Source organism: Pituophis catenifer, unplaced genomic scaffold (assembly GCF_029215685.1).
Source record: "Pituophis catenifer annectens isolate HBS135680 unplaced genomic scaffold, rPitCat1.0.hap2 SCAF_1, whole genome shotgun sequence".
In the NCBI taxonomy this organism is placed as follows: Eukaryota; Metazoa; Chordata; class Lepidosauria; order Squamata; family Colubridae; genus Pituophis; species Pituophis catenifer.
In genome coordinates this window covers 78674970-78693743 of record NW_027256881.1, presented here as the reverse complement: position 1 = coordinate 78693743, position 18774 = coordinate 78674970, and the positions used below count along the sequence as shown (strand labels likewise).

The window sequence follows — 18774 nt, the reverse complement described above, 5'->3', positions numbered from 1 at the left end:
GGTAGCCAGTGGATATTTAGACATCTTCCTTTCCAAATTCACTGCACAAATAGATATGGAGATATATATTTCATGTGTGTAGGCTGATCTTAGAGAACAAAAATAGCTGTGATCATAATGCTAATGTATTTGATCCAGTGGAGATTTGAGGGTTAGTAGTAGACTCCTTTCTTGAGGAAAAAAAGCAGAAAACACAAAAATTGCTTGAGATTTTTATTTGGGTTTAAAATGATAAAATACAGTATGTTTAGAGTATAGATGTGGTGCCAGTTATTGGAAACCATAGTAAAATACACAGTGGTATTATAATGGCACTGTTGCTGAAGTAAGTATCTCCTCAGTTCTGATACTGTTTGTTGAATTATTCTGCTTCAATTCTCTGAACATCAATAGTATTTAATAATTCTTAATAATATATCTTTCAAATAACTTAGGTAAGCCATTACTTACTTACTTACTTACTTACTTACTTACTTACTTACTTACTTACTTTCTTTCTTTCTTTCTTTCTTTCTTTCTTTCTTTCTTTCTTTCTTTCTTTCTTTCTTTCATTCTTTCATTCATTCATAGTGCCTGGAAATAGTGAACCCTTCATGGCCCCTGGACAAATGCCCAACAGTGGCATGCAGGATATGTACAGCCAGAGTCCCGCTGGAACCATTTCCAACATGAGCATAGGCCAACGCCAACAGTTTCCTTATGGAAGTGGTTATGACCGGAGGTAAGACTTCATCAGCTTCAAAACACAGAAAAATGGTGAAAAGATTCTGCATTGTCACTGTCCTTCTAACAGACCATTTAGCTGAGCCATTTAATACTCTTCAGAAAATCATCAAGAGCAAAACCACTAACAGAGACTGAGTCTATTTTGTGTAAGAACTAATAAGTGAGTGTGTGCTGAACAAGGAGTCGCCTTGGCTATAGAGAGCTATATTTGATTTATTTTTTTGATTTATTTTTTTTGCTTAATCAGATTTCAGCATTATTATTCAGTGTGTGTGCATGTGTGTGTATGTGTATGCTTAATGAACCAGCCACTGGGAAATTGCACCTTGTTCTGATGGTTTTGTGCTATCTGTTGTGGAGGAGTATATTACAAAAATCTATGTAAACAAAGATTCTCATTTCCAGGATAGTCATTTAATACATCCCAGCCTCAATAAAGTCAACAATACTTACATTTGGATGCATATCCTCATTCACATTGTGACCCAACACACATAACTGACATGGGTTTGAAGTCAGTATCCTCTGGTATGCAGGCAAGCAATACACTCACCAATGTAGAAAGGCAAAACTGGATATCTATGATAGGTAACAGATGAGTGATCGATTTCACTTACCTTTGCTACCGGTTTGCTTCACTCGCGTGCGTCCCACTTCTGTGCATGCACAGAGCGTATTTGATGACATCCGGGTGTGTGGGCGGAGCCTCCCACCACAGCTGCTAACAGTTCGCCAGAATCGGGGCGAACCAGTAGCAACCCACCACTGTAACAGATATATTCCTTCCCATCCTCTCCCACACCCAATTCAAAGTTAAGCCAATGGGAGAGCTTAGTTCTGTGTTAGCATCATAAGACCATAAAAAGGGTCAAGATTTCCCCTGTCCAGTTGTGTCCAACACTATGGGAAGCAGTGCTCATCTCTTGCCTAGCTGAGGGAGCCAGTGTTTTTTATTTATTTATTTATTTAGAAAGTTTATATTGCCACCGACTCACACATGGTGACTCAAGGTGGCTTACAGGACATAAAAGCACCATATAAAATAAATATAAATAATAAAATAATAACCCCTATCCCCATGACAACACATTCATACCAGCCATTTAATGCTGGCTGGTAATGTTGCCCAAAGATACTCATGGAACGTTGTTACCTTCCCACCGAAGTGGTACCGATTTGTCTACTTGCATTTGCATGTTTTTGAACTGTGTTCTTGGGTCTCAAACTGCCAGCCTTCCGGTTGACAAACCCAGCCTCTTAACTACTAGGCCACCACACACACACCCTAGTCATAAGACCATGGCCAGAGAGAAGAAAAGAGAGGAGTTGCTAATTGGCTGGAATTCAGTAGAGGGGAGATCCTTTTTTGGAAAAGCAAAATGTCCCCCTCAAAGAAGGGGAGGGGGTGGCGAACAATGGTTGTAGAAGCATGATAAAATGCACAAAATAGCAAAACTCTTTTCTTTATTCTCTTCAAAATTATACCATTTACAATAACATTCAACCTGCATAAAAATTAGTGCTAAGCCAGTAAATGTAAACTTCTTGCCATGTTTCAGTATTCTAAAAAAAAACCCACAATCCATGCAGAATATGTTTTTTCTCTGCAGCCTGGCAATGGGAACTTTCTGGTTTAGCATTATATATCTGCCAGAAAAGCAGCAATATATTATAATTTTGGCTCATTTGTTGAAGTACCTTCTTCTTTATATATAACTTTTGAAAAATGCTACTAAGAATATGGACAGCAAGAAAAAGACTATTGCAAATGTATATTGAACAATAAACTTTGCTTTATAAAGCAATAGAAGAAGTTTTACTTTACTTTACTAAAAATATAAGTAGTGAATTCAAATTAGTTTCCATCACTGATCAGAATATTAGAAATGCCAGTGGATTTTTAAACCAAAAATTGCTAAAATGAATCAGTTTCAAAATGGTTTAACTCATCATGTAAATGTAGCCTCTAAGGATTATGATGAGGATTATCATTAGGATTATGATATTTTGGGGGAGAAATGATCACATTATTTAAGAAAAAGAATGACTATAAAGAATAAGAGCAATGGTGTTGAGGGAGGTACCCAAGGTGCAGTGGTGGGATTCTGGGGGTTCTAGGGGGTTCAGCCGAACCCTTTGTTAAATTGCTGGCTCGCCCCACCCCTTGCCCCGCCCCTCCGCGCTACTATTTATTGCCAATAAATGGGGCAGGCGAGCCAGCAATTTAACAAACGGTTCGGTGTTTTTTTGTAATTTATTGGCCCTGCAGCACATGGAACCATTTGTTAAATTGCTGGCTTGCCCGCCCCTCGCCCTGCCCCGCCTCCCATCCGCGCGGCGTCAGCCTACCCTAGCCCAGGGCTGGGCAATTGTGGCTCTTTTACAATGTTTGGACTTCAACTCCCGCCTAGCCCATTCTGGGGAATTGTGGAGAATTCTGGGAGTTGAAGTCCACAAGTCTTAAAGCTGCCAAGGTGGGAGACATCAAGCATGAAGCTGGCCAAGTATCCTCCTTGAAAGACAACAGTTGAACATCAGGAGAGCTGTAAGAGGGCAGGGCTACATTTGGAAATTTTCGCATTTTTGCAGGTGGTGCATTACGATCTGGTGTCTGCAATGGAGAGCAAAATCCGGCATATTTGCGGGACAAGGCAGCCCTCATCTCCTGTCGCTTGGGACTCGGAGCGGTAAACAGCGTCTGGTTCAGGGAGCAGCCGGATTTTGCTCTCCATTGCTCTTTTGGGCCCCTACAAGCTCTCGTCTCTCGAGGAGCGCTCCCTGAAGTGGCGTGGGAAACTTTGGTTGGGCTTCTCGAGAGATGAGAGCTTGCAGAGGGCCGAGAGAGTAATGGAGAGCAAAATCCGGCTGCTCCCCGAACCAGACGCTATTTACCGCTCCGAGTCGGCAGGAAACGTGGGCTGCCTTGCGCCGCAAATATACCGAGATGGTTTTTTTGCTCTCTGTTGCAGACACCAGATCGGCCCCCTGCAAGAGAATGAGAGAGAGAGAGTGGGGGAGAGAGAGAAAAAGAGAAAGAGGGGGGGAAAGAGAAAGAGAATGAGAGAAAGGGGGAGAGAAAGAGAAAGGGGGAGAGAGAAAGAGTGGGGAAGACAGAGAAGGGGGGAGAGAAAGAGGGGGGAGAGTGCCTGAAGGACCCTATCCCGTCACTGGGAGTCCAGGTGCTTCAGCAAGCGATGCGCTGCATTCGTATTAGTGGTCCGCGAAATTTAAAATTATGAACTTGGTGGTCCCTGAGGTCCAAAACGTTGGGGACTCCTGCTCTGGAGGATTTAAGTAGCTTAATTGTGCTTGCTTGCCAATACCAGAATTACAGAGTTGGAAGGGACCTTTGGAGGTCTTCTAGTCCAGAGATCTCCAACCTTGGCAGTTTTCTCTGCCTGGGCCTGATGCTTCCTGAGAGGCAGGGGGTCTCTCCGAATGGGACCCCTTCCCCAAAAGGTTGGCCCCAAAGCCCTAGCTCAGAGGTCTTCAAACTTGGCAGCTTTAAGACTTGTGGACTTCAACTCCCAGAATTCTCTAGCCAGCATAGCTGGCTGGGGAATTCTGGGAGTTGAAGTCTGCCAGGCTTAAAGTTGCCAAGGTTGGAGATCTCTGGACTAGAAGATAAATGATGACCGGTCAAAAGTGTGAGGACCTGTCAGAAATCACTTTTTTCAGCCCTCTGAATAGTCCCTATGTGCATATGGACTACTCAGAGGGCTGAAAAAGTTATTTTTGACCGGTCCTCGCACTTTTGACCAGTCCTTGAACTTACGACTGTCCTCACATTTTACGTTTTGCGCCCTATCTTGTCACCGTGGTGAAAAGAAGTAGTGGTGAAATGATTGACACGGTTGTTAAGAATGCCGCAATGAGTATAAATGTGAGGATGGTCATAAGTGCGAGGACCGGTCAAAAGTGCGAGGATCAGTCAGAAATGACTTTTTTCAGCCCTCTGAGTAGTCCCTATGCACATAGGCATGTGACCCGGTCACATGATCAGCTAGCCACGCCTACCCAGTCACATGACCAGCTAGCCACACCCCCAACTAAGCCACGCCCACAGAACCGGTTGTTAAAAAAATTGAATCCCACCACTGCCAAGGTGCATTGCCAAGGTGATAAAGAGTAACATTCAGAAGCAGGTTCCTAATTCAGGAAGGAGGTAACAACACAGACTTGCAAGATTGAGGTCAACACCATTAGGTATACCAAACTAAAAAGTCAATTCAACAAGAAGGCTAAAACTACTTTTATTGAGATTGTCTATAATAAAAGAACCTTGCAAATTGTATTGTACCTCTTCCCCTTTTTATAGTTCATAAATTATAGAGCTGTTTGTCTGATCCGCTTCCGAACACTATCTGGACAAATATGTTCTACCTTTTATAACCTTGTAATGGGGCTTGAATATCCAGTAGGGAAATGCAACACTGGATGTGGCTCAGCCCATCTCCTCCTGAGCTCCCTGCTCCCCCTCCACTACCTTTTTCATTTCATATTGTTGCACTTTCATTGTTTATTTTTATTGTTTCATTCTTTACTATTGTTATTTTTACATTTTTTTTTTTACCATTTTAATTTTGTTTTATTTTTGCAAGCCACCCAGAGTGGCCCCATGGCAAGATAGGTGGCAAATAAATTTAACAAGTAAATAAATAAAATAAATATCAAGGCCGTCCTCTTTAATCTCTACAATTACCTTCTAGTTATTAATGACATAGAATCCTAAGTAAGTTTCATGAATAGATATGAAACTTGCAATTGCATAGTTCTTTATACATCTGGCAAAATTTACAAACAAGAGCTGCATGAGCTAGCCTCTAAAATTTTATTCATCAAAAAGTCCGCAGTGGCCTACAAAACATTTTCAGTCTCAGAGAAAATGTTGATTTGAAATTGGCTATTCCATAAGGTTTTTTTTATTATTATTATTATTATTATTTTAATTCACCAGACTTGAAGAATAAGTGTTTTTTTACAGTGTGAGGTTTCCTTTGTCATTTTTAGGTTGGATCATGGGCTGGGTCCTGAAGGCAGTATGGGAGCACCTGGTCAAAGCAACATGGTGCCTTCAAACAGTGACCCAAGCATGTGCTCTCCTAACTCTTATCCTGGGCAACAAAGGTGAATAATTTAATCTGTTTAAAATGCCTGTGTTAACAGATAAACTTAAATCTTAAGAACTACTGAATAGGAGGTGCAATTTGCTACACTGGATTGCTGTATTGCGTTTCATGCTCTCGGATTTTCTGCAAGACATTGGCATAAACTCCTTGAGAATAATGATGGTTGCATGGCTGCAGTGCTTGGTAGATGATTTTATGCTTTACGCCGGCTTTTTTTTAAAGTTTGGATTCTAGAGATGGATTCATTTGGAACATGTAGAAAACTTGAGATTACAGCATTTTTACACATTATAAAACCATTCACCAGAGAATACTTTTCTCAGCCTTTTACTTTACATTCATTTGTAAAACAGTGAGGTTCTCAGATGTTTCTTTGTTGATGTCATTTCATAAATAAATTAATTGAACATGTGCTTGAAATACAGGCTGCTGCTCCTTTCTTTCATTTACTCCCTAAAGTAAATTTGTTTCATATATCGCTATACAGTTATAACATGACTATTGCCTCCAACCTAATTTAACTAACACAATTTAAGCCAAAGTAGATCACTGAAGTTCTTGAAATTTCAATTACTTTCACTTTTAGCAGATTTCTCCACTTTAGACCACTTGGGCAATATAGATTTTTATTGAGGTATTATAAATCAACCATATGTGTATTTAATGCAACAATGCAATAATCCAGGAAACTGCATTGCTTGGGAAATTGGGAAATTCGCTCTCTTTTCTTCCATGGTAAATGCCTTATCTTTTAGGCATATGTCTCAGGAGTAATGCACAGACTGCTGTGTCCAACCAAAACTCTCCCATTCTCCCTTGCCCCATTTTCTGTACTTTTCTGCTGTACGGTGTGACACTTCTGATCATGATATCTGTGCTGTTACCATAATATTAGCTAGCCCACTGCAGGAGTCTGATATCCTGAATGAGCTCATGGTGCTTACATCTAGTGGTGAAATGTAAAATTTGTTAATACTGGTTCTGTGGGCGTGGCTTGGGGGGGGTTAATGTGACTGGGTGGGCGTGGCCAACTTTTTTTTTTTTTTTTACTTTTAAAAGCATTTTTTCTTCAACCTTAAGAGGTTGCAGAAAAAAATGCTTTTAGAAGCCTCTGACAATCAGGCAACTCAGCTGGGATCATCAGAGGCTTTTAAAGGCTTTTTTTTTTCTGCAACCTCTTAGGCTGAAGAGGTTGCAGAAAAAAATGCCTTTAAAAGCCTCTGACGATTCCAGCTGAGCTGCACGATCATCAGAGGCTTTTTTTATATATATATACTTTTAAAAGCATTTTTTCGGCCGAAGTGGTTGCAGGAAAAAATGCTTTTAAAAGTTTAAAAAACAGCCTCTGATGATCGCACGGCTCAGCTGGGCATGGGAGGGGGGCAGGGATTTTTGCTACCGGTTCTCCGAGCCATCCGCCGCCATCACTACCGGATCGGGTGATCCGGTCCGAACCGGGAGCATTTCACCCCTGCTTACATCCAATGCTGAATGCTTATTTGCTTAAAACCATTCAATCTGGTGTGAGAGAATTTGATCACTGCATTTAGATGTCACATTGTAAGAACAAATGTAAACGTTTTATATATTTGGATAAAATATATTTAGATGGTGCTTTTCTTCAATTTCAGGTAAGTTTGAGGCTGCATCTAAAGCTTCTAAATTTGGAGCCCAATAGATATAATAAGCTCATTTAAATCGTTTAAAAGAGTGATTCTTAGCTGATTTTATTAGATATGTTTGTAATCTTAGTATTGTTACTGTTTTACATTTAATTATTTCTTTGTATTCCATTAACTACCTTTCCACTTCAGATTTGTAATCTTTTTTTTTTAAATCTAAGAATGGCTATTAGATCATGCATTACTCATTTATACAAAAATTGTTTTAAAACTGCAACACTCTGGCTATATTAGGTAATCATATATTGTTGCCAACATTCTGAATATCAAGTATGGAATCTACTTCAGCCAGTCAGTTGCATTTCTTCTCAGTTACAGTACGTTAGTCAGATGCTTTTGTATTAAAGCTCATACAGACATTGCCAAGTGAGATTCAAGAATATGGAATCATAAACTGCTAAGTCATCCAAAGAAAGGTGAAACATGTCTGCATCCAGGCCATATGTTATTTTTATCTGATGGTAGGCACATTCAATCCTGAAAACAGAAGACATCACTTTTTTTTACCAATATTGATATATTATTACCAATTATTCTAAGAGAGTGATCACTAATTTACTCTATTACATTTGTACTGAATAAGATTGAGTGGAATTGAATGTATGTAATCGAAAATTAAAATCACTTCATTTTTAAAACATACTGTACGACATTTGGTGGAGAACATTTGATATGAAAAAAGAGGATGCTGTTAGAGATTTTCAGGCTTCATGAAGGATAGAAACTGTTTTAATGGGATAAGAAGTTTCACTATTTTGAGGCATTTTGGAAATCATAAGCACTAACTTACAGCTCATATTTTTCATTGCAGGCATGAACCGTATGGACCGCAGTATCCAATGCAAGCTCCTCCTTCTGGACAACCCCCCTATGGAGGACACCAATCTGGAATGTTTCCACAGCAGCAGGTAAATAGTTTTATAGTGTAATTTCTTTTGCAAAATTCATTCTAGAAATCTAAGCATTTGGCACTGGCAAAAAAAGTAAACAATGGACAACGATGTTTGCTACTTACGAAAATTGTATATTTGTATCCTTTTATATGGAATGTTTCTTAACAGCAATTGGCTACTGTTATGATACAAAATTATTCTGTTTTATTGACTGAGAAATTAATAAGAAAATATAAAAATATAAAAAAAAATTAATAAGATGTATCCCAAATAGTTCTATATGCAATGACTAAATTGTGGTTGCATTAAATTTAGAGGGGGGGGAGTTGTAGGATCATAGAATTGTATAATTGGAAGCAACTACAAGGATTAGCTAGTCAAATTCTCTGCATTGTGCAGGAAAAACAGTTAAATCACTCGTAAGAAATGGCTGACCAGCATCTTAAAAATCTCTAGACGTGGGGGAACCCATAGCCTTCATAAACAGACTATTTTACTGTTGTATAAAAGCAGAAAGGAAGATAATTCTGCCTTCTTATTTAAAACTTCTAAGGATATTTCAACTAGGGAGAAGGGAACACAGTTAGGTGAATCTGCAGAAGTTGGCCTCACCTGTCCTCCATAATAAAAGGCTACCTCAATTAGTGTTGAGGTAACCTTTCTTCCACAACATTCACATTTTATTTATTGATTCATAGCTAATAACATTTCAAAGTAAATTATTGGCAATTAAAAATAAGTGGAACCTGCAAGAAAATTTTGTAATGAGGATTTCTCTTCTTCAGGGCTTCATTTAGCTAGCAAGCATCATTTACAATATAATTTTCTCTTTTCTTTCCAATATGAACTATTCATATACTGTTTAATATTTGGTATACTGTACAAATGATATACCTAGATTGTTCACCATTTTTTCTATTTTTTCTTTTTACTTGTTATTGCATGTTATATGTTCCTCTGTTTTTAGTTTTTTATAGTTTGTTTTGGCATTTTCTTGTATATTAATTGGGGGTTTGCATTGTTGTGTATGTTTCAAAATAAATAAATAATGTTATTGGCAACATTTAGCCACATAAGAATCATCACAAGGAAAATGTATGTGCGTGAGAGAGAAAGCGTGCTCAAATATCCATCTATATATATGTCATTTTCAAAACATTTAAATCAATCCACTAACACATCTCTGTCTAAAACCTCAATCAAATATCATATTCAGTGCCACACAGAATTATCCTTAATACTTTTTATCCTTAAAAGATACTAATCAAGATCTAGGAGCATCAAAAAGAAGATTCTAGGTTTATTTTAGGGTTTTTTAAATAAACATCTAAAGACTAAAAACATCTTAACTAATACATACATTTTTATCAACTTCCTGATCCCACTTCCATAACTTAATAGTTGAAAGTGAAATATTAAGACATTTAATTATAATGTAGTATTTACCTCAAAATAATTCCTAAAATGAAATTGGTACCTCATTTTATGCCTACAATCATAATCATATAGTCTGACACTAAAATCGTAATTCATTTAAAATGTTACACACTACATATGGACAAAATTTCAACGACCTTATGAATATTTATTCAAATAATTAAAAGGTCATTGTACATCTTTCAATTACGGTACTAATGAAAATAAAGATGATTATTTGTATTTAAAATATTGTAAGTATATTGTAATTATTCTATCACACCAATTCATAAGTGTTCTGTCCCCGTCTCACACACGCACACAAACAGATATCCAGGGGTTAAATAAAACTGGCAGACAACAAATTCTTTCAATAAGAGGATTGGCAGCAACCCAGTAGCTGCTTGCCAAGAACTTTACCCATAAAGGGAGGGTTGTTCCTCCAACAGATAAAGCCAAACAAGATACACACAGTTCAAGAATTGTCAAGTCCAGTCCGTATTAAATCCAAGGCAGATATCGTTGTTGCAAAAATACAATGTGACTCGCTAGTAGTTAGTTTTGTCCGTCACAGAGTCTGAATGGCCACCTCACCCCCTTATATCCCCTGTGGGGTGTGGTCCAGTGACTCAGCTTAATCTCTGACACGCCTCCTTTTCTGCTGCGTGCACTTGTCTCTCCAACACTGGCATGGATCCAGCCAAGACTTATCTCCGTCACTGTCCGACTGTGAGGAGATACCTGGCTCCTGGCCAATCTCTTCTCCCTTGGGAGACACCTGAGGCATTGCCAGAGGGGAGGGTCCTGGAGAGGGAGGCCTGGCCAACTCCTCTCCTTCATGTTTGGAGCCTTCTCCGTCTGATAAGTCGGCCTCAGGGGTCGGAATCACAACAATAAGAATATACAAAAATAATATTTTATTTTATTTTAAATATTTGGTGTCTATTTTTTCAGAATTACAAACGCCATATGGATGGCATGTATGGGCCTCCAGCAAAACGTCATGATGGAGATATGTTTAACATGCAATATAGCAACCAACAGCAGGAGATGTTTAACCAGTACAGCAGTGCTTACTCTGGACCAGACAGGAGACCCATCCAGGGACAGTATCCATATCCTTATAACAGAGAGAGGATGCAGGCTCCTGGACAAATGCAACAACATGGAATACCTCCGCAGATGATTGGTGGTCCAATGCAGTCATCAGCTTCCAGTGAAAGCCCACAACAAACTATGTGGCCCACAAGAAATGATATGTCTTACCCATATCAGAACAGGCAAGGCCCCGGGGGCCCTGCACAGGCCCCACCTTATCCAGGGTTGAATCGTACTGATGATATGATGGTACCTGACCAGAGAATAAACCATGAAAGCCAGTGGCCTTCTCATGTCAACCAGCGACAGCCTTCTTACATGTCATCTTCTGCTTCCATGCAGCCTATTACTCGACCTCCTCAGTCATCCTATCAGACGCCGCCATCAATGCCAAACCATATATCTCGAGCTCCTAGCCCTGCATCTTTCCCACGCTCTCATGAAAATCGTATGTCTCCCAGTAAATCTCCGTTCCTATCCTCTATGAAGATGCCAAAAGTTATGCCCACTCTTCCAGGCTCGCAGGTCACATGTCCTCCAACACAGCCACCACCATCTATTAGGCGGGAAGTCACTTTTCCTCCAGGTTCGGTAGAAGCATCCCAACCAATTTTAAAACCAAGGCGAAAGATTACCTCAAAAGATATCGGTAAGTGTTCCTATTGTCCTTACAGAGGAAGAGACTTTTTACAATAATTTTGTAGAGCTTGCATTTATTTCTATTAATTCACTTAAGAAATTAGTTTTATTAAATTGAAGCTAATCTCAAATTTGTTTTGTGGTAGGAAAAATGATTTATGTATCATCAATCAATAAAATACAAATAAATGCTGAATATTTAGGGAAGTATAATGGTTGCAAGAGGTACAATATTGTATTATTTTAAGATGATATTGTTCTTATTGTGTACTTTCATAATATTTTATATTGTTTATAATTAATGGTTGCTTATGATCTCAGAACAAAAGTCTGAATTCACATATAATGCATCTTATATCTAGTAAAAACACTTGAAATTTTAACTTGAAAGCTCTCTTTTCAAGGAGTAAAAGTTGTTAATGGAATAGTAACTTTTGACAAAAGGAAACAGTTAAAATACATGTAACGGCTGAGGAAGCTTGTCTTGGAGCCGTATAGCGGCACTGTTGCTTGGGAAATTGATCTATGAGGTATGATATTGACAAATTCTGGACATGCTGATCAGTCATCTTCGTTCTTGAAAGAAAGCAAAGATAGTCTTATTGCACTGATATATGCCCCACTTTCTGAAGTTGCTGATGAATAGTATCTTGTTGCATGTTACAGAGATATATAGATATGTTTGGATATCACTCAAGCTGTAAATACTGTCCTTCTATTGATAGCTTTCCTTCCCTAAAAGGAAACTCCAGGAGAATTAGTTTCCTAGGGAGGAATACCTAGCAGTTTTTCAAAACAAAAAAGACTTTGCTTCTTTATAAATGTATGCTTTAAGTGAGCATTGTAAGAGTGCTGAAGCAAACATAATTTTTGTTTTTCTGAAGAAAAAGAAACCAATAAACATAGAGCAGTGTTGATATTTCGCCTATCAACCTCTTCTACTGGTATTATAAAGCTGCTTTTTTCTCTACACCCTCCTACTCTAAAGATGTGGATATTAACTGTGTTTTACAAAATTAAAGTGGAGCATTTCATCAGAATATACAGAGTTTTCGCCGTGTACCACAAAGCATGTGTGACACATGTACCTATGTATTTCCAAATTAACTGAGATAAAACCTTACTGTCTCTGTCAATTTCCTAGGCTTTAGAGAAAATCATCCCTTCAGTTTCACAACTATCTAGCTCAGAGGTCTTCAAACTTGGCAGCTTTAAGACTTGTGGACTTCAACTCCCAGAATTCTCCCAGCATATGCTGGCTGGAGAATTCTGGGAGTTGAAGTCCACAAGTCTTAAAGCTGCCAAGTTTGAAGACTTCTGGTCTAGTTCTTTTCATACGATTATATAATAGGGCATCAAAAATTATTTGGAAATACTTTGGTACAGCCTCTGCTCTTTAAAAGAGCAAATTGTCTCTGTTTTCAGGCTTCCAATGCTGCTGCAGATTTCTGCTTAATAAATGCTTTCTTGCTTTGTTTGTTTTCAGTGAGTCCGGAAGCCTGGCGAGTGATGATGTCTCTTAAATCAGGCCTTCTTGCAGAAAGTACTTGGGCATTAGACACTATTAACATTCTTCTGTACGATGATAGTACGGTTGCTACTTTCAATCTCTCTCAGGTAGGTTGGTTATTTTTCATCTCAAAGACACCATTCATTCTGTAAATGGAGGGGGAAGCCCACATTCTTTGCTGCTATGTTTTCCATTGCCCATCCAGTTCCCCTAAGGAGTAGGGCAAGCCCTCCAAAGACCACAGAAGATATACAGCTCATAGATGGTGGCTCAATAATTGGCATATTTTCCTGTAATGTAATGGGGAAGTAAGGGTGCACATTGTCATGCCACGGAACTAGTTTTATTGCTCAACTCCTTGTATTACACCAATCTGTGAATGTAAAAGCTATGAGTCTTCTTGTTCTGACTGCTAAAATAAAATAAGGTAAGACAAAGAATTATACAAATAATTGTATAATTATACAATTATAGCAATAGCACTTAGATTTATATACTGTTTTACAGTGTTTTACAGCCCTCTCTAAATGGTTTGCAGAGTCAACATATTGCCCCCAACAATGTGGGTCCTCATTTTACCAACCTTGGAAGGATGAAAGGCTGAGTCAACCTTGAGTCAGTCAGGATTGAAGGAATCGAACTCCTTGGCAGTGAGCAGAGTTAGCCTGCAATACTGCATTCTAACCACTGCACCATCACAGCTCATTATACTCATAATTGTAACTCAGGATCATATGTAACGGTTCATACGCTTTGAAAAGGAAAGAAATTTTCTTTGAAAAGAAGACTCAGTTCATTTTTACAATCACATGAACTAAATACTACTCAAAAGTAAACTTTTAAAGAATTCATAATTGTTAATTTTTTTATTATGGAGTACTCTGAACTCTATAACTCTAATCTACAGATTACTTGTCATCTGTATTAAAAGTATTTGTTTTATGTGTAAATAGGAAGAAAGGACTAACCAATTCTGAGTCTTGTAAAAGGGAGTCTAAAGATCTTTTTTTCCTAAAACAAATCTTTTCTTATTTTCACAATTCTATAATGGACTAAAATGCTCTTTTTACCGTTTTTTCTGTTTTTCTTCTTTGTTTCCTCAGTTATCTGGTTTTCTTGAGCTGTTGGTGGAATATTTTAGAAAATGCCTGATTGATATTTTTGGGATCCTTACGGAATATGAAGTGGGACATCCAGGACCAAAACTGCAAGATCATAATTCATCTCCTAATGAGGACGGGCAGTCTGCAACAGAGAATGTCAGGAAAGAGGAAGAAAACAATGGTGAATGTATCGATTACTTTGATGACTTGGAAGATGACGAGGAAGAAGAGGAAGAAGATGAAACTGAGAACACAGAAGAAGGAAAGAGCACTCTTGTTGCTCCACCTGGTGCCATTCTTGATCCAAGTGAGAGGCCAAAACAAGCCAGTAAGTTTGACAAGTTGCCAATAAAAATTGTAAAGAAAAACAACTTATTTGTTGTTGACCGATCTGATAGGCTGGGGCACGTTCAGGAATTCAACAGTGGGCTTCTTCATTGGCAACTTGGTGGGGGTGATACAACTGAACATATTCAGACCCACTTTGAGAGTAAGATGGAGATTCCTCCTTGCAGGCGGCCATCTCTGTCGGTCTCCTCAGGTAAAAAGAAGAATGTAGAGGGGAAAGGAGAATCTGAGGAACAGCAAGACAAAAGCATATCAGCCACTATTGATGATGTCTTGTCAGCTCGCCCGGGAGCATTGTCTGAAGACCCCGACTCTAATTCTCAGACAGATAGTAATAAATTTCCATTTGGGATCCATCAAGTGAAAAGTCATCGAAATATCAAACTGCTGGAAGATGAGCCACGGAGTCGAGATGAGACTCCTCTATGTACCATTACCCATTGGCAAGATTCTTTGGCCAAGCGTTGCATCTGTGTGTCAAATATTGTCCGCAGCTTATCTTTTGTGCCTGGCAATGATGTGGAAATGTCTAAACATCCAGGCTTGGTGCTAATCTTGGGAAAATTGATTCTTCTTCATCATGAGCACCCAGAACGAAAGCGTACACCACAGACATATGAAAAAGAGGAAGAAGTGGACAAAGGGGTGGCCTGCAGCAAGGATGAGTGGTGGTGGGACTGCCTTGAGGTCTTGAGGGATAATACATTGGTCACACTTGCCAACATTTCTGGGCAGCTAGACTTATCTGCTTATACAGAAAGCATCTGTTTGCCAATTTTGGATGGCTTACTGCACTGGATGGTGTGCCCATCGGCAGAGGCACAAGATCCTTTTCCAACTGTGGGGCCCAACTCAATCCTTTCGCCTCAGAGACTTGTACTGGAAACCCTGTGTAAACTCAGTATCCAAGACAATAATGTGGACCTTATATTGGCCACGCCCCCATTCAGTCGTCAGGAGAAACTGTATGCTACTTTAGTTAGGTACGTTGGGGAACGCAAAAATCCTGTCTGCCGAGAAATGTCAATGGCGCTCTTATCAAACCTTGCCCGAGGGGACACGTTAGTGGCAAGGGCAATAGCTGTGCAGAAGGGAAGCATTGGAAACTTGATAAGCTTCCTTGAGGACGGGGTCACCATGGCCCAGTACCAGCAGAGCCAACATAACCTTATGCACATGCAGCCTCCACCTCTGGAGCCACCTAGCGTGGACATGATGTGCAGGGCAGCCAAGGCCTTGTTGGCCATGGCTCGGGTAGAGGAAAACCGCTCCGAATTCCTTTTACATGAGGGCCGCTTGCTGGATATCTCAATATCAGCTGTCCTGAACTCTATGGTTGCATCTGTCATCTGTGATGTACTCTTTCAGATAGGGCAGTTATGACACAAGTGAGAAGCAAGCATGTGTGAGTGGAGATTAAAGGGTTACATATAACTGCCTGGTTTCTGTACCTGTTTATCCAGTGTAGGAAGAATGGGAAAAAAAGAAGAAGAAAAAGAAGAAGAATCTTTGCTCCTCTGCCCCATTCGCTATTTACCAATTGGGAATTTTAAAACATTAATTTGAACAGTTATGGAATTAATATTTGCTGTCTATGTGTATAAGTACATCTTTTTATTTTATTTTTTTAACCAAAGTCTCTCTCTAGTACATTCAAAGATTACATTTCTTTTTCATAGCTATCCTTGTCCATGTTTGTTTGTTTTTCCCATCTTTGAATCTTACTTTTCGGGGAGGGGAAGCAACCATGAATTGGGGGGTGTCAGGATATAGCAAAATATGATTTGATGTTGGGAGAAAGGGGTGTGCCACTGTCAAATGCAAAAGTGGAGGGAAAAATATGCTGAGTTAATGTGCTTTTTATTTTTTAAGAACAAAAGAAATTCCAACCATCCTTACTGCCGTTGCCCAAAGCGCTGTGTGCAATAGAAAAATGATAGTGATGTAAGTGTGGCGGATGGTCAAGGAAAGGGGGTCAGTTCCTCATCTGCCCACAACAATTTCTTGGGTTCTCTGCAGGAGAATGGTTACACTATGCTAGGAGCAAAATCAATTCTTTAAGAAAGTAAAAACATAACTCTGAAGACGATCAACACAAATTGCTTCCTCACCAGAACTGTCAACATCAATATCTATTGTTTGACCTTCCACAATGACAGTTCATCACAATTCCTTTAAATCATTTTTTAAAATATTTTTTATTGCCTAAAGGCAGTGTTGTATATAGAAGTTGTACATTAAACATACCCTCATCTTTTTTTAAAAAAAATAAAACAAGTACAAGGATTTATTTTTTTCATGATGTGGTAACTACAAAGTGATGGTAGACTTAATTTTATTATTATTATTGTTATTATATTATTATTATTATATTATTATTATTATTATTATTTTCTTTGGGCCATAACTCCAAAAACTAAGAAAAAAACACCACGAGGGTAATGTACAAGTTTCTGTATGTATAAAGTCATGCTCTATTTCGGGAGAGCAATTGCTCACAACTTACTTTATAAATCAAGATGTGGAAATGGTTACGTACGGATTGATTTAAGAAAATGGTTACCAGTCTACAGAAAAAAATACATATATGGGGGAAAAAAAGAAAACACAACTTCAAAGGTTTTTCAGTGCAAAGAATACACATTTGTATTTCAAAATAATGTAGTTTAAAAAATACAAAAAAACTTGATGTAAATTCCTCCTTTTCCTCTGGCTTAATGAATATCATTTATTCAGTATAAAATTTATATGTTCCACATGTTAAGAATAAATGTACATTAAATCTTGTTAAGCACTGTGACGGGTGTTCTTGAATAATGTTCTCATTTCTTCATGAAATCCCAACCATTTCAGACAATGATGGGGAAGGTTATGTTTTTTTGCTTACTCTCGAGTTCGTCTCTAGTTTTCAGGTAATGTAACAAACAAAAACATTATTTTTTTCTATCCTTATTTATAATAAAGAAGACCACAGAAGAAGATGATATTGCTAATTTTCACTGTGTCTACGAAAGTTGCTGCACTCAAAGTATATATGCTTGAATAAAACTCTGTAAAAACGGCAATCATAATTCGATTGAGTTAGCTTATACTGCAGTTTCCTGAGTTACACTTATCGTCTTAGATTTATTTCTATTAACATAAAATTAATAATAGCTGTGCAACAAAAACATTATTAAATGTAATAATAATCAAAAAATGACTAAAAGTGTGAGAGACCTGAAAGCTAGAAATTAGAAGAGACTGAACTGCTAAAGAAGGGCTATTTTTCAAGAAGGGCTAAGAGAATTAAGAGATTCGTTCCCCAGTGCTGAATAAAATAAGAGAAAAGATTCCTGACAGACCTGTCTCCAAAAGAAATTATCTAGCAAGACTAGCGTGCACCTACAGGTAGTCCTTGACTTAACAGGTTTTCTGTGGCTAAGCAAGGTTGTTAAGCGAGTCGTGCCTGATTTTATGACGTTTTTGCCATGGTTGTTAAGTGAGGCACTACAGTTGTTAAGTGAATCACATGTTGTTAACAAATCCAGGTTCCCCCATTGATTTTGCTTGACAAAAGCCAGCTGGAAAGGTCACAAATGGTGATCCCATGTCCCTGGGATGCTGCATCTGTCACAAATACATAACAATTGACAAATGCCCGAAATTTGATCACGTCACCATGGGAAAGTTGTAACAGTTGTTAAATCTGAGGACAAGTCAGAAGTCACTTTTTTCAGTGCTGTTGTGACTTCGAATGGTTGCTAAATGAATGGTTGTAAATCAGGGAATTACCTATGCTCATCGCATTTCAACATGCAAAAATAAATGAGAGTAACCTTTGAGTAGAACTATGCAGAAGAGGTGTTCCTTCAGGTATTGGGTTCTCAAGCAGTGCTAGAAAGTTTATAGAAATCAGCAATACTGTAAGCCTCCAGAATGTTTTAGTCACAGGAGTTCATTGCTCATAATATCGTAATAACTATTGCAGCCATTTTTATGGAAGAAAATATGTCTCTTTTGCATGTTCAATTCTCCTCATGCAAATGAATGTGATAACTCCTGCTCCCATGATCCGCATAGGCAGATCAGAGTGCAGGCAGATCTTTTGACGGAATCCTTCTAGCTGAAGTTTATTATACTTCCAATCTTGATAATCATGAGGTTCAAGTTGTAAGTAGTGTTTTTCAGTGCATTTTTTCCATATGTTTCCCAAAAACATAAACTTCAAAGAACCTGTGGAACATGGTC

At 38.5% G+C, this 18774-nt stretch overlaps 1 protein-coding gene across 1 annotated transcript in view; it reads left to right on the top strand.

Moving 5' to 3' along the window:
* ARID1B (AT-rich interaction domain 1B) overlaps positions 1-17236 on the top strand; it is a 449938-nt gene extending 432702 nt beyond the window's left edge. The window contains exons 17-21 of the mRNA XM_070932635.1: positions 571-721; positions 8349-8445; positions 10801-11593; positions 13070-13200; positions 14197-17236. Of these exons, the coding sequence (XP_070788736.1) occupies positions 571-721; positions 8349-8445; positions 10801-11593; positions 13070-13200; positions 14197-15927 (2903 nt within the window). The 3' untranslated portion in view covers positions 15928-17236. The remainder of the gene's footprint in view (positions 1-570; positions 722-8348; positions 8446-10800; positions 11594-13069; positions 13201-14196) is intronic.
* The last annotated feature ends 1538 nt before the right edge of the window (positions 17237-18774 follow it).